At 39.1% G+C, this 16921-nt stretch overlaps 1 protein-coding gene across 3 annotated transcripts in view; it reads left to right on the plus strand.

Moving 5' to 3' along the window:
- The window catches only part of supt20 (SPT20 homolog, SAGA complex component), a 21180-nt gene continuing 4259 nt past the window's right edge, over positions 1-16921 (plus strand). The window contains exons 1-21 of one of the 3 annotated variants that reach the window (XM_060896466.1): positions 1-97; positions 581-670; positions 769-804; positions 930-1055; positions 4624-4750; positions 4845-4948; positions 7007-7123; positions 7272-7325; positions 7679-7818; positions 9950-10106; positions 10227-10283; positions 10517-10591; positions 10679-10848; positions 10973-11005; positions 11251-11368; positions 12468-12573; positions 13132-13278; positions 14173-14455; positions 14766-14899; positions 15016-15071; positions 15252-15368. In XM_060896466.1, the coding sequence (XP_060752449.1) occupies positions 668-670; positions 769-804; positions 930-1055; positions 4624-4750; positions 4845-4948; positions 7007-7123; positions 7272-7325; positions 7679-7818; positions 9950-10106; positions 10227-10283; positions 10517-10591; positions 10679-10848; positions 10973-11005; positions 11251-11368; positions 12468-12573; positions 13132-13278; positions 14173-14455; positions 14766-14899; positions 15016-15071; positions 15252-15368 (2160 nt within the window). In that variant the 5' untranslated portion in view covers positions 1-97; positions 581-667. The remainder of the gene's footprint in view (positions 98-580; positions 671-768; positions 805-929; positions 1056-4623; positions 4751-4844; positions 4949-7006; positions 7124-7271; positions 7326-7678; positions 7819-9949; positions 10107-10226; positions 10284-10516; positions 10592-10678; positions 10849-10972; positions 11006-11250; positions 11369-12467; positions 12574-13131; positions 13279-14172; positions 14456-14765; positions 14900-15015; positions 15072-15251; positions 15369-16921) is intronic. The other 2 variants (XM_060896467.1, XM_060896468.1) reach the window with 2 other exon arrangements.

The following is a 16921-nucleotide window of genomic DNA, read 5'->3' on the forward strand; positions in this document are numbered from 1 at the left end:
GAAAATGGCTGCTATGAGTTTTTTACATTGAAGGCACTGGAAGAATATATTTGCTCATTGCTTTGCATTTTCGAGCTGTGAAGATGCGCTTTGTTTGGCAAGTGTGCTTTCTTATTAGTCATAATGTACACTTAATGCATCAGTCTCCCCGCTTGCAGTGCTGTGTTAAACTTTTGCAGCTCTCTTGAAGCCAAAGCTAACGGAGCTGCTAGCAGAGGAGGCGCTAACCGTGCTCATTTAGCCAGTTAGCAACTGCTAGCTAACATGAGAGCGAGCACAGGGAATTCGCTCATATCCACAGTATAAGATAATTAAACCCCACTGGAAATATAGATGCACAGAATGTATTCTGAACTTTCGTGTGTTTTTACCGACATTTAGTCCTACTGCATAAGAAATGTGAGACAAATCATCATGTAAGCTGTTAGCTGTGTAGCTAATTTAATGAACCACTACTTTCTTTTAATATTCTATTTATTTTTAACGTTAGCACTGTTACTATGGGTGACTTAAGCAATCACGGATTTAAATAGCACATTTGTAAAGATTTGTAAGATTTCTGAATCTTTTTTATGCTTAGGGTTTGAATGGACTGTCAATGGACGTGCCAGTTCTGGGGTAAGGACAGTATATCCTCCTGTCACACACAAACTGGTGGTGGATCACAATGGTAAGCAGTGCTTTCTCTTTGATTAACTCTTAGGTTTTCTTACATGGTGCTGTGATGGTCATGAATATGTAGCATTGAAAGTTTGATCTCTTTTGCAGCAACAAGACCTAGAATATGCATTGGATCGGGCTGAGGTATGACCCTTGTGTTGTGATTGTTGGTTTAATACGATATGATTCATTATACGTATCTTCAGCAGGTGGCTGGAAGCAAGGTATTTAGAAGTCATACATGTTATGTTTTTTTTTTTTTTGTGCAGTACATTGTTGAAAGTGCTCGTCAGCGACCAGCTAGAAGGAGGGTGTCTTCCAGTGTGAGAAAATCCTTGTATCAGAAACTTCATGAATTGTACATGGAAGAGTGTGAAAAAGAGCCTGAGTTAAAGGTAATACTCATACCCCAAGTGCACCTCAGATATATTGTTTTAACAGTTTGTTTTAGATTTTGGAATGTTTCTGTGGGGGACATTTTTGTCCATTGATCAACAAAAGCATTTATGACATCACCCACTGATGTCATGTGAGACCCTGGGCTTATTCTGTGAAGGGAAACTATAATGCTGCATGATATGAAGACATTCTACATTCAACATTTTGGGGGGAAACACTTTTTGCTGTAATGATCTGGGGTCTCATTTATAAAACTGTGCGTAGGATCCCTACTAAAAGTTTACGTACGCCCAAAAGCCAAAAATGGCGTACGGCAAAAAAAAAATTCCGATTTATAAAACCGTGCGTACGCACTCCTCTAAGCAATGTTCCCTTTATAAATCACAGATCACCCGCAGATGTGCGTACGTGAAATCCCGCCCTGTACACGCCCATTTTTAACCATAAATAGTCAATGCAAATCACTGCGCGGGCACGAGAGTGGACCTCGTTATAATGAGTTTCCTCTGCGCTCTGCGGGTTTAAAAATGGGGTGAGGAGCCAACATTGTTATAATTATATTAAAAACAAAATTGTTACAGTTTCTACTTTTTAATATTGTTAAACTCACCAAGAAGCCAGCCATCACGTACTGCGCCTGCATTTAGTCTGTTCCCTACACTGCTATGTGTCAAGACAAAGGAATCATGTGTTGAACCAGGCCAGCGTGCCACAATGTTTGTGAGGGTCATGTTGAAGTCACATATGATTTGCACATTAATAGAATGCACATGCTTTCTATTAACATAAGCAAATTCATTTTCAGATGTGAACTTATAGCAACATGAGCGCAGTCAATTGCGCAGATTACATTTGGGAAACCAGACATTGCTGCAAATTGCATTTTAATTTCGGCCTGTTCTCGCACAGTGTAGGGAACCTGATGTATCGACTACGCATATTAAGTATACCATTCAAAACGACAGATGTTATGGCGCTCAGAGATGGCTGTGATATATAGACCTATAGGGTGAGATGATAGATTCCAATAGAATTATTTCATATACAAAAAGGCCTTAGACACAAAGTTGAGGATTACTTATATTTTTTTTTATATAAATTATTTACCTGTCTGCCAATTCCCGCTGGAAACAGCCGGTTGCCAAGAACCCCAGTGTGGTGAGGACTTGTATTTGGACTGGGATGGCATGGTTCCAGCGTGTTGCCCTCTCTAATACTGAACCCAATTCAACACATAGATCTAAGAGCACAGCTCTAGGGAATCTAAATCGGCTTATTAGCCAGTCATCATAATGGGCCAGGATGTCATCATGGTCCCTGAAAACTCGTTCTCTCCTTATTCTGCCATTGGCGTAATCCTCCAACAGTGCCAGCAGTGCCATCATGAATCATTACATACCCGGGTCACCGGAGGATTTATATGTTTCTAGCAATTAGACTGATCGTTAACACCTTGACAAAATCACAGAATTAATTTGTGGGCGAAAATTTAAGACGGAAATGGTAAAAGGGTATTTCATGCTATTCTGTATCACATGTAGTCGCACCGTCTCCTCCTGCGCTCCCGTTGTGGACAATGTGACTGTAAGGCAGCGCTGATTATTCATTCCTTCATTCATCTTATCCGAACTACTCGGGTCACGGGGAGCCTGTGCCTATCCTCAGGTGTCATTGGGCATCAAGGCAGGATACACCCTGGATGGAGTAGCGCTGATTATTATTATTAATTTATTTTTAATACATTTTGAATTACGTTTGGATTTTACTAGATGTATATAGCCTAAAACAATCAGCACAAATAACACTGTTGGATTTAATCTTCATGATAATGTGAATATAACGTATGAAATGGAGTGAAAATTAAATATCATTAATTCTTATAATCGTTCTTCTCACATGTATTTTCTACAATCTAACTTCAGTTCACGACCTCACCATCTGTGTCGCCAATTCCCTTTGTCTCCAGAATGTGCGTACACACGTCTCAAAGTTTTCTTAAAGGTGCGCACATTTTCCCGTCAAGTTTGTTTTTTATAGATCACAACCTTTGCGTGAAAACTGGCGTACGCACGTCTCCAGCCCCGTTTTGTGCGTACGCACGCTTCATAAATGAGACCCCAGGTGTTCACAAACCTTTGGCCAATTTAGTGTTGATAAGGAGTAAAACATGTTTTGGAATAGCCATGTTATTGTCATCACTTACCTTTTAGCAAAAACACTTCATAAACACTCATTCTCTCACCAGCCTTTATTATTATCTCTTTTAAAGTTTTAAAGCCAAAACCAGCTCTTTATCATGTTACTGAGAAACCTGAAAATGCAAAATCCTGATTAGAATAACTTTATTAATACCCAGAAAAACAAAACAACCAAAAAAGGATAATGCGATAGGGCACAGAATAATAAACAAAAAGTGCAGTGCATTGGGGATGCAATATACACGGTGTGAAAATCTGTAAAAAAGTACAAAAGAAAGTACAAAAATACTGAGGTAGTCATATGTGCAAGAATAGACAGACATGCTAAATGGACTAATAGATGATGTGCAGAATAGGCAAGGGTTCAAGAAAACTGGTTAAAAATATACAAAATGTAATAACAAACTACTGAGAAAATAAATAATGTTGCAGATGCACTTTTTGATGGAGTGTTACACAATCTTAATTTTTACAAGCACCCAGAGCCCCCTGCCTTTCTTTGTGCCACTCACGGTTGTCTCTGACCTCTCAAACCATGTAAAAGCCTTGGATTTTCACATTAGAGCATTGTATCTGTGAAGTTTTTGTGAAACACATGATACTGCACTGTACTTTATCTCGTTTGCTCATTTTATTCGTCATGGATCTAACATTTCCTGTAATGACCGAAGGGATGCAGGGTTTAAATCTCCTCTGTTTCATTGTTGGCTTAGCACCCACTCTGCAGCCTTGTTGTCTCCTCCTTAACTCCTCTGGTGGGTTTTTCTCAAACCACAAGAGCCTGTGGCCTCAGTACAATCAGCTTGTCAGGATTATAAACAATGCCGGTGGTGTTACAGGCAATGCTTTTTGTTTATTAGCGACAACTCAAATACAATATAGAGTGGTAAAAAGTATCCAAACCACTGAAGAAGCATCTTGGCATAAATGTAATGAGCAGGTACACAGGAAAAGAACAGTGCAAGTCATAAAGCTAAAATAAATATAATTACAAACACGAAAAGGTACAACTAATTTCCAGAGCTGTTACAACAGAATGCTGCTAGCACTGCGCTGTCTTCGATCCGCCAAGACTTACCTATGGTGGAAAATGGTTGTGTTTTCAACATGCAGACATTTTTTAATTAGTTCACTCTTAACTTTTTTTGCCTTACAAGTGCATGTTAAAGGGTTGTTACTAAGGAACTGAGTAGTTACTATACTGAACACAGTAATATAAACCTGTGATTTGAATTATGTTGAATCATAGCTGTGTCCTTATAGTACAATAATCACTGAAAAAAATCAGTATAAGGGTTTCAGCAGTTTCAGACAAACTAGCAACAGCTGTGACACCACACTATTATTGCTATTTCTTCTTTTACAGAACTTTAGAAGAAATGTGAATCTACTAGAGAAGTTGGTCTCGCAGGAATCACTGTCTTGCCTGGTGGTCAATCTGTACCCTGGAAATGAAGGATACTCTCTCATGCTCAGAGGCAAAAATGGATCTGGTTGGTTCATTTGTTTCATACTTTTATAATTAATTAATATGAATGAATTACATTTCTTTTTTTTATTAATTCCTTTGATTAATTAATTATCCAGATTCAGAGACCATTCGGCTTCCATATGAAGAAGCAGAGTTACTGGACTACTTGGATGCTGAGGAGCTGCCACCTATTCTAGTGGATCTTTTAGAAAAATCACAAGTAAGATACAGTAATGCTGTCATTTTTACATAAGTATATATATACTGTTCACATTTTTGACAAATTCCAGACTTGTTCCTCTAATCAGGAAATCATATAATATTGTTCTGTTAATACTGCAACTAAAATACAGTGAGGAAAATAAGTATTTGAACACCCTGCTATTTTGCAAGTTCTCCCACTTAGAAATCATGGAGGGGTCTGAACTTGTCATCGTAGGTGCATGTCCACTGTGAGAGAAAAAAAAATCCAGAAATCACAATGTATGATTTTTTAACTATTTATACAGCTGCAAATAACTATTTGAACACCTGAGAAAATCAATGTTAATATTTGGTACAGTAGCCTTTGTTTGCAATTACAGAGGTCAAATGTTTCCTGTAGTTTTTCACCAGGTTTGCACAAACTGCAGGAGGGATTTTGGCCCACTTCTCCACACAGATCATCTCTAGATCAGTCAGATTTCTGGCCTGTCGCTGAGAAACACGGAGTTTGAGCTCCCTCCAAAGATTCTCTATTGGGTTTAAGTCTGGAGACTGGCTAGGCCACGCCAGAACCTTGATATGCTTCTTACAGAGCCACTCCTTGGTTATCCTGGCTGTGTGCTTCGGGTCATTGTCATGCTGGAAGACCCAGCCTCGACCCATCTTCAATGCTCTAACTGAGGGAAGGAGGTTGTTCCCCAAAATCTTGCAATACATGGCCCCGGTCATCCTCTCCTTAATACAGTGCAGTCGCCCTGTCCCATGTACAGAAAAACACCCCCAAAGCATGATGCTACCACCCCCATGCTTCACAGTAGGGATGGTGGTTCTTGGAATGGTACTCATCATTCTTCTTCCTCCAAACACGTTTAGTGGAATTATGACCAAAAAGTTCTATTTTGGTCTCATCTGACCACATGACTTTCTCCCATGACTCCTCTGGATCATCCAAATGGTCATTGGCAAACTTAAGACGGGCCTGGACATGTGCTGGTTTAAGCAGGGGAACCTTCCGTGCCATGCATGATTTCAAACCATGACGTCTTAGTGTATTACCAACAGTAACCTTGGAAACGGTGGTCCCAGCTCTTTTCAGGTCATTGACCAGCTCCTCCCGTGTAGTTCTGGGCTGATTTCTCACCTTTCTTAGGATCATTGAGACCCCACGAGGTGAGATCTTGCATGGAGCCCCAGTCCGAGGGAGATTGACAGTCATGTTTAGCTTCTTCCATTTTCTAATGATTGCTCCAACAGTGGACCTTTTTTCACCAAGCTGCTTGGCAATTTCTCCATAGCCCTTTCCAGACTTGTGGAGGTGTACAATTTTGTCTCTAGTGTCTTTGGACAGCTCTTTGGTCTTGGCCATGTTAGTAGTTGGATTCTTACTGATTGTATGGGGTGGACAGGTGTCTTTATGCAGCTAACGACCTCAAACAGGTGCATCTAATTTAGGATAATAAATGGAGTGGAGGTGGACATTTTAAAGGCAAACTAAGAGGTCTTTGAGGGTCAGAATTCTAGCTGATAGACAGGTGTTCAAATACTTATTTACAGCTGTATCATACAAATAAATAGTTAAAAAATCATATATTGTGATTTCTGGATTTTTTTTTTTGATTATGTCTCTCACAGTGGACATGCACCTACGATGACAATTTCAGACCCCTCCATGATTTCCAAGTGGGAGAACTTGCAAAATAGCAGGGTGTTCAAATACTTATTTTCCTCACTGTAGCTTCACCACTGGTGGACACTTTAGTAGGATTGTGTACAAAAAAGTTATTTATCCTTTATGTATCCTTTACTCATTAGTACAAGCAATAATAGTAAGCTTATAATATGTTACCAGTGTCATTTGTCCAATAACTAGAAAAAGAGAACACCTTATTGACTTTTGTAAAGAACCTTGATGCTGTAGCACAAGTTTATTTTTGCTTTCTGCATATCTGCAGCAGTATTCCATGAGATGTACATTTTGACATTGTGTTGTGATTATTCTTAAGAGTGACTTTTCTGATGTTAAATCTGGTGATGTTAATGTTATTGAGTATTTTATCTAAACCCATTTTTTCAGGTCAACATATTCCACTGTGGCTGTGTCATCACAGAGGTTCGAGATTACAGACAGTCAGGTAACACCAAGATGCCATCTTACCAGAGCCACCATGTACTGCTGAGACCCACTATGCAGGTGAATATTATGAACAGTGCTTAAAATGACAGATTTCAGTGATATTTTACAGAGTTTTATCTCATAGAGAGTTGCTGATTTAACATTTCTGGCAGTTTGAGACTATGGGCACTTTGTCTGAATTTGGACCTTTTTACTTTTATGTCAGACCCTGATCTGTGATGTCCATTCCATGACAAGCGATCACCACAAGTGGACGCAGGTAAAAACAAATGAAATGAGTTGAGTTACACTAACCTGTGTACTGCTGTTTCTAGGCTCTTATTAGAACAAGAGGATTTAAAAATCTATTCATATATATAACTTATTGATATGTGCATAAACCATTAGTTACCTGCTTACCTGTTCATTAAGGATATTGATCAATTTTGCTAAATTTGCTCTACCTAAAGCTATTATTGTTGTGACCACATATATAACAGCAAAGCTTCATTTTCATTTAACTGTGCAATAATTTCCTTATGGCAGTGTGTCATCATACAAGTATAGCTGATGCCATGTGATTTGGTTGAAGGCTTGTCATTCATCTGAGTGCTTTAATGTATGTGTTTATAGGATGATAAACTGCAGCTGGAGAGTCAGTTGATCCTGGCCACAGCAGAGCCTCTGTGCCTGGACCCTTCAATCACTGTCACCTGCACTGCCAACCGGCTACTATACAATAAACAGAAGATGAACACATGCTCTATGAAACGGTGACTTATGCTCTTATCCTCGTGTTTCAATGAGTGTGTGTTTGTGGGGCTCTATAAGTTTGATCATATCCATTACACGTTAGACAGTTTGCATTATTAAATGAAATTATGGATTCACATAAACATTGACCTTGTGGATGTGCTCAGTGTTGATATGTGACTGTAATATATCTTGGTCCATGTCGTCTAAATGTGGTTGTACAGCTGTAGCCAAAAGTTTTGAGAATGACACAAATATTAATTTTCTTTCTATGCAACTAATTGCAAAGTCCCTCTTTGCTATGACAATGAACTCGGCCCCAACACCAAAAAAAAACATTTCCACTTCATTTCAGCTCTGCCACAAAGCTGACATCATGTCAGTGATTCTCTCCTTAACAAGGCTGGAGATCACTCTGTCATGCTGATTAAGTTAGAATAACAGCCTATAGGCTTTAAAAGGTGGGTGGTGCTTGAATTTATTGTTTTTCCCTCTGTTATTAACTATGGTTACCTACAAGGAAACATGTGCAGTTACCATTGCTTTGCACAAAAAGGGATTCACAAGCAAGGATATTGCTGCTAATAAGATTGCACCTAAATCAACCATTTCTCGGCACAAGGACCGTCTCCTAAAGTTGATTTAGCTGCAGGATCGGGGCACCACCAGTGCAGAGCTTGTTCAGGAAAGGCTGCAGGCAGGTGTGAGTGCAACTTCACACACAGTGAGGATGGTCTGGTGTCAAGAAGGGCAGCAAAGATCTACCACTTCTCTCCAGGAAAAACATTGGGGACAGACTGGTATTCTACAAAAGGTACAGGAATTGGACTGTTGAGGATTGGGGTAAAGTAATTTTCTCTGATGAATCCCCAATTCGATTGTTTGGGCATCCGGAAAAAACATTGTCTGGAGAACAAAAGGAGAGCACTATCATCTGTCCTGTGTCTTGTCAACAGTAATGCATCATGAGACCAGTCATGTGTTGGGTTGCTTCTCAGCAATTTTGCCTAAGAACACAGCCATGAATAAAGAATCGTACAGAAACATCCTCCAGGAGCAACTTCTCCCAAACATCCAAGAACATTTTGGTGAGGAACAATGCCTTTTACAGCATGAAGGACACCTTGCCATAAGGCAGAAAATTATAACTAAGTGACTCTGGGAACAAAACATCACAATTTTGGGTCCATGGCCAGGAAACTTGCCAGATCTTAATAACATTGAGAACTTGTCAATCCTCAAAAGATGGGTGTACAAAAAAAAAACCCTACAAATTCTGACAAACTCCAAGCATTGATTATGCAAGAATTAATATAATTGTCAATAAATGCTTTTGACAAGTATGAAATGCTGAAAACACTAAAGCAGCAGACTTTGTGAAAATTAATATTTGTGTCATTTTGGAATTCTTTACACATTTCTATTTGTGTTGCTAGTGCCAGCCAGAAGAGTGTGTTGGTCATCTGTTCAATGTGTTAAGAATTTTTTGCCTTTTTTTATCCGTCTGATTTTGCCTTGTACGCTTCCTGTATACTGACAGAAGTCCAGTTTGTTACAACATTTTTATGACTAGAAATATATATATTTGTAAGTTTTACTAAATGTGGTTATATTTAAAGTTATTTGCCTGGAGAGCGAGCTTCTGAGAGCGATCTATAATGAAAGTTTTAACAGTATGCTTTAGTGCAAGGAATTTAGTACAATTTGCAATTTTATACATAATGACATCAATGCACCAAAGATATATTTAAAACAGATTTAAATGACAGTAATTGAGCTACTTTAGGAGACACATATGAGCCTTATTATACAGACTTGTATCATAATACTTGACAGCAACATAATATGCAGAATAGTTTCTGATGGTGTAACCATCATAAACAGTTTTTATACATAAAAAAGGTAGCAATTAACAATGTTAATATTTTAAAAACCTTTAAGATATTGGGGTAAACATACACTTAGATTTATACAAATGGTTGACTTTTCTTGAGTTGAGGGTTAAGGACTATGCTTGAATGGCAAGTCTTTGCAGCTTGGAAGTGCAGCGATTTGAACTCTCGATTTTTGAACTTATGTATTGTAAAAACTATATATTTTACAGAACAGTTAGGCTCCAGATTTTACTTTTGCTTTTGTTTTGTGCTGCAGACATTTTAAAAGGTACTCGCGAGCAGCGCTGAATCGGCAGCAGGAACTGGCTAATCTCCCCGTGCCTCCTCAGCTTCGCCTGCTGGACTACCTGCACAAGAGGAAGGAGAGGAAACCACCGCCTGTTGTAGATCTTAAAATTTCCAAGGCTGGGAATGTGAGACTCTGTTTATTTCTATTAATGTAGAAATGGGTTTGAAAAGTTATATGATTAAGTAGTTGGTACCAGCTGGCAGCAAAGAGTGAGATATTTAAATCTATTGTTTTCTTCGTACAGTGTGTAGACATGTGGAAACAAAATGGCTGCCATCTAACTACTCCAGCAGAGATTGATGTGAGTTCGTGCACACACACACACACACACACACACACACACACACACACACACACACACACACACACACACCTATTTGTGCCAATTCACTTAGCCAATAAGTCTCTTCTTAGTTGGTATATAAGGAGAATTTTCCTTTCTTGTATGTAGATGCTTGTCTGAATTGTCTTTATTTGGCAAAGGTTGTTTATTTGAATGCAGTTCTAGACCTTTGGCTTCTCCTTTGGTTGCAGGTGGAAAAGTATGCGGTAGTTGAGAAATCAATCAAACTAGAGGATTCTCAGCCACCACAAGTTTGGCCTGCACAGGTGATGTCTTACTCTTATTTTATAAATCTGTTAAGAGATTTGTAATATGGTTCACCTGATGGTTGTTCAATTTTTTTCTGGATGCAGGACATGAAGGATGACTACATTTTTGAGTGTGAAGTCGGTGGCCAGCCTCAGAGGACAAAGGTCACAATCTTTCAGTCTATGGGTGACCCGTTGGTATATGGAAAAATCTACAGCAGCAATGAACCAAAAGTAGATGAAGATGTGTCTGACCCGCACCTCATTCACCCACCGTAAGAGGCAACATTTTAGAGTTTAGAAATGTACAACAGCAGAACAGATTTTTTGCTATTGTTCCTGCTGATGTACTACTGATGTTCTATTCATGTTTTATTTCCTTTTTGTACAATCTTACAGATTTCTTTTAGGTTCAAAGGTAGATGCTGATCGGTGAGTACAGCAACTGTATTTGAATTTCATTGTCAAGATCATTTTATTTTGTTGCATAGTATTGTGATGGTTGATACCTTTTTTAATTGTTCTTTTAACACACATCCATGGTAAATGAACAGTTTGTAGGCATGTGGTATATCATAATTTATAGTGACATGCACGTTATTATTATCTATATGTACTTACTGTCCTTTGTATTCAAAAGATTAGTGCTGTGATTAAAAAGCTCCTCTGTTCATTAGGTTTTTGTCTCAGTACAAGGATGTTTATGAGACAGATTTAAAGTGTGAGGTGAAGATATTGCACAGCTCTAGTAACGTAGGAGCCCAAAGCCAGCTCTCTCCACCAAGGGAGGCAGAGGTGAGTCTCTGGGGCAATAGCCCTTCTGTTTTTTAGCAGGTCTGTACTTGATTATGACTATGATTGTAACTTTAAAATTTCACATAATCAAATATTGCAAATGACACTCCAGTAGGTGGTGATAATGTGCAGCAAAATTGGTTTCACAAGAAGCCCATTCAGCCTAATGGCTGAAGTCATCATGCTTGAAAGTAAGTTAAGAGTCGGGGTTGCTATAGGGTCTCCATAACTTGGTAGTTCTGAACCTCCTAAAATGCTTGATCGGATTGAGATCTGGAGAATATGGAGGCCAAGCCAACAACTTAAATTTTTCAGACAACTTGAAACAACACTGCCATTAGCAAGTACTGTTGTCATGAAGGGATGTAGGTAGGTGGAATGTATCAAAGTAACATTCACAGGAACCAGGACTACCCAGCAGAACATTGCCCAGAGCATCACACTGTCTCTGGCGATTTACCTTCTTCCTGTAGTGCATCATGTAGGTACCTTTGGTTGTGGACTTTGGGTACTCTGGTTACTCTGTCTGGTCTGCAGCCCCATGCACAGTATGCTGTGCTGTGCGGTGTGTTCTGTCATGTTTCTGTCATAGCCAGCAATAACTTTTGTGCTGCTATTCTGTGGATTGGACCAGATAGGCTAGCCTTCACTTCTTACGCATATTGGTGAGCCTTGGCGGTCAGTGACCCTATCATTAGTTCACTGGTCGTCCTTTTTTGTAACACGTTTGGTAGGTGCAAACCACTACATACTGAACGGGAGCACCTCACAAGACATGAGATGCTCTGATCTAGTCATCTAGCCATCATCTGCTCCTTCATCACATTTGCCAAGATCCTGCTTCTAATGCATAATCTCCAAAAAAAAATCACTTTCTGCCTAATATATCACGTAACACTTATCAAGAGCAAAAGAAGAAAACAACAAAATTCTAAAATGTTAATCAAAGGACTCCTAATTGATTTTCAAAATAATAATGAAGGCCTTATTATTTAGCTTTTCACAAAGCATGTTATGGCTTGAGAAATTTTTAATCACAAAAATTTTTAATTTTGAATCGCATTTGGTGTCTGGTTAATTTTTGTCTTGTTCTTGTAAGGTGGATGGGTTCTCATCGTTGGTCCAGTCATCAGTGTTGGGAAAGGGAGTTAAGCACAAACCTTCCCCGATCAAACTGCCCTCTGGTTCCTCCACCAGCTCCTCAGGTAAGCAGCTGTTTATGGAGGATATGCAGTTATGTGACTCCATTTGTGTTTAGAGATAGTGCTAGAGCCTAGTGTTTCTTTTTTTGTGTAGAGTAATATATTCAGAATCAGATTTATCATTATTTTTAAGAGAACATCATACATGATATTACAGAAGTTATTCCTTACACATCTTGGATATTTCATATATTGGCTCTGAATTCATCAGTTCAGAAATAAATAATTGAATGAATAAATAATTTGAAAAAATTGTTTTCTGTGAGGAAACATTTGTTTAGCACTTTTTAACTGTGTAACATGTAAGGCTGTCCTTTTGTTTCTTTAAGCATTGAAAATTCTTTAAGATTGTTGTATATTAGTAATATGACTAGTGCCACAAGAGACCACAGGAGAATGGAATAAAGGCTGATAATTGGGTGTTCTGTATTTTGGACTTTCTGCCTCTAAAGAAAACATGACACTGGTACATTTTTCCTAAGCATCATTAAGGTTCAGGTTCTGATAAATGTGATTTCACTCCATTGTTGCGGTGTTTCCGTGTCCACACATTTTCTTTAGGTAATCCTTACAGTACACAAGCACCCAGTGGTCATCTGAAATGTCCAACTCCTCCCCCCAGTAAAGGTCAATCTCTGTCGCGGAAGCACTCCATTGAACTGGGCCAGGTTGGCCTGCTGTCTCCTTCTGCCCTCTCTCCCATGCAAAGTAAGTCTAAATACCACATAATTTAGTGTCTCTTACTCCTACAACAGCTTATACCTAGCTGAAAAGCTAAAGCCCATAGAGAGTAATCCACCTAAATAGAATTAATAATTTTATTCTAATGCTGTAACTTCAGCTGATGTTAACTTGCTGAATACTGTAAACATAAACTCTGACACAGTTTCAAAGGTTTTAGGCTTGCTATAGGTGTATAATGTATTTAATAACAGTAAACATTTTTAAGTGTTTTCACACTTCAGAGTTCAGATCAGGGCAGAAATGCAGCTTTTTGCTATTTGGTTTCACACTAGATATAATTAAACAAACCAAAAGCAAAAAAAGAGAGAAATAAAACATTGTCCAAGGGGCATATAGGTGAGGAAAATGTATATGGTTTACACACAGGTATGTGTTTAATATGACTGTTCATGCTGTGATATATTTGAATAAAGATGCTGTGCTGTTTTTTGGGTGCATGATAAGTGCAAAAAATCTTTTTGTCTGTCAGTTTACTGAATTAAATTTGACTGGTATATTTTTAGTAAGTTCAACAGGTGAAGATTTTGTGCTTTATACATGGTTCAGAAGGTTACCATTTTTAAAAGACTACACATACAGTCGCCTCTGAAAGTTTTGGAACAGCAAGGCAAGTAATTGATATTTGGGTTTGAGACTAAAGCTGAAAGAGATGATGGATCAGAGTTTCAGCTTTCATTTTCTGATATTTACATTTGGTGTGTAATGACCCATGTTTAAACCCACCCATTCTTAATGTGATCGAAAATTAAGGATTTTGTAACTGACAGGTGTTTCTTGTCCAGGCCTTACTATTTCTAATATTGTTCAGAATGAACATGAAGAATTTGATTTTCTATCCAGTTTCTTTTTCATTCTCAGGATCCGGAACACCCAAGCCATCTACACCTACGCCAACCAATACCCCATGTTCAACACCTCACCCAGTGGACATTCAGGGTGCCACACCCTCAGTGACACCCACCCCCCAGGACTCAGCTATGCCCCAGCAGCAAACACTGCTTGCTCCATTCTCACAACAACAAATGGCACTGCCTGTTATGACCATCCCTCTTCCCACCTCCATCAGCACAGGCACGACTTCCTCGCAGGTCATGACCAACACTGCTGGCCTCAACTTTATCAACGTGGTTGGCTCTGTCTGGTACAACCTTCTACCCTTTTACGTTGTCACACTCTCACTCTCTCCACCTGTATTTTTGCTCTGTTTAAAGTGGGAACAGAATATGTTCTTTTCTCATATTCTGTCATTTAATCATTTATTTTTTTCCTATCACTTGATTTATTTTCAGCAGGAACTGCATTGCGCAGAATTTTGTGCTACATTTACATTTAATAAATTAATCTATGCATTATCGTTATATCATATATATAGTCTAGAATATATACAGTATATATTAGCATGATTTTAATTTTTTTGTGTGTCTACATTTGTGTGTGTGTGTGGGACACAGCAGTCCTCAGACTCTGATGGCTGGCTCTAATCCCATGCTGGGTTGTAGTCCTGGAATAAACCTGAGTAGCATTTTGCCTTCAGGAAGCCTGATGCCCAGTGCACTTCCTACAATGCAGCCTGCAGCGTCTGCAGGTATCCCTCTCACACATTTATGCTAGAAGTATATGCATTGTTTGTTGTTTTTTTACTGTATAGTCTGTGCTCACAGCTTTTCCTATAAGTTTGTTTTCCATGCTCTTCTCCTGTAGGTGCACCTTTTGGTCTGAACAACACCCAAAGCTTGAGGCCACTCAATCTTCTTCAGGTGAGGCTTCTGGAGCCAAAACAGGACTTAAAATGACACTTTCATTATGTTTATTTTCTGTTCATTTTACTCAGAAAACACGATGAAGTCAACTACAGCAGTAATAAATTAATTGTAGCATGAAAAATGTATTGGTGTTCATCTGATATTATGCCTCCATTTCTTTCTTTTTTGGCTCAGATCCCTGCTACCCCATTGATCTTTAACCCTTTACAGCAACAGCAGATCTCTCAATTCTCTCCCCAACAGCAGAGCAGTCAGTCTGCTACTTCCAGTCCCCAGCAGCAGAACGATTCTGTGAGTTAGACATAATAAACACACATATGCAGGAGCCATAACCATAGATGTTCAGTGAACTAAATATCATTTTAAATAATATATAGCAATAATAATTAACAGTTTCCTAGATAAAGTAATGTAGTGCTAATTTGTATTACCTTAAGCAGTTTTACCCTCTCTGTGCACAGTAGCTGTTTCCTTCTGATATAGGTGAACCATGTGGTCTCCTGACCATCACACCCATATACAGTCAGGTCCATAAATATTGGGACATCGACACAATTCTAACATTTTTGGCTCTATACACCCCCACAATGGATTTGAAATGAAACGAACAAGTTGTGCTTTAACTGCAGACTGTCAGCTTTAATTTGAGGGCATCTACATCCAAATCGGGTGAACGGTGTAGGAATTACAACAGTTTGCATATGTGCCTCCCACTTGTTAAGGGACCAAAAGTAATGGGACAGAATAATAATCATAAATCAAACTTTCACTTTTTTAATACTTGGTTGCAAATCCTTTACAGTCAATTACAGCCTGAAGTCTGGAACGCATAGACATCACCAGACGCTGTGTTTCATCCCCGGTGATGCTCTGCCAGGCCTCTACTGCAACTGTCTTCAGTTCCTGCTTGTGGCATTCTTGGGGCGTTTTGTCTTCAGCAAGTGAAATGCATGCTCAATCGGATTCAGGTCAGGTGATTGACTTGGCCATTGCATAACATTCCACTTTTTTCCCTTAAAAAACTCTTTGGTTGCTTTTGCAGTATGCTTTGGGTCATTGTCCATCTGCAATGTGAAGTGCCGTCCAATGAGTTCTGAAGCATTTGGCTGAATATGAGCAGATAATATTGCCCGAAACACTTTAGAATTCATTCTGCTGCTTTTGTCAGCAGTCACATCAATAAATACAAGAGAACCAGTTCCACTGGCAGCCATACATGCCCACGCCATGACACTACCACCACCATGCTTCACTGATGAGGTGGTATGCTTAGGATCATGAGCAGTTCCTTTTCTTCTCCATACTCTTCTCTTCCCATCACTCTGGTACAAGTTGATCTTGGTCTCATCTGTCCATAGGATGTTGTTCCAGAACTGTGGAGGCTTTTTTAGATGTTGTTTGGCAAACTCTAATCTAGCCTTCCTGTTTTTGAGGCTCACCAATGGTTTACATCTTGTGGTGAACCCTCTGTATTCACGCTGGTGAAGTCTTCTCTTGATTGTTGACTTTGACACACATACACCTACCTCCTGGAGAATGTTCTTGATCTGGCCAACTGTTGTGAAGGGTGTTTTCTTCACCAGGGAAAGAATTCTTCGGTCATCCACCACAGTTGTTTTCTGTGGTCTTCCGGGTCTTTTGGTGTTGCTGAGCTCACCGGTGCGCTCCTTCTTTTTAAGAATGTTCCAAACAGTTGTTTTGGCCACGCCTAATGTTTTTGCTATCTCTCTGATGGGTTTGTTTTGTTTTTTCAGCCTAATGATGGCTTGCTTCACTGTTAGTGACAGCTCTTTGGATCTCATCTTGGAGAGTTGACAGCAACAAAGTTGACATTCCAAATGCAA

Source organism: Tachysurus vachellii, chromosome 20 (genome assembly GCF_030014155.1).
Source record: "Tachysurus vachellii isolate PV-2020 chromosome 20, HZAU_Pvac_v1, whole genome shotgun sequence".
NCBI classification, from domain to species: domain Eukaryota; kingdom Metazoa; phylum Chordata; class Actinopteri; order Siluriformes; family Bagridae; genus Tachysurus; species Tachysurus vachellii.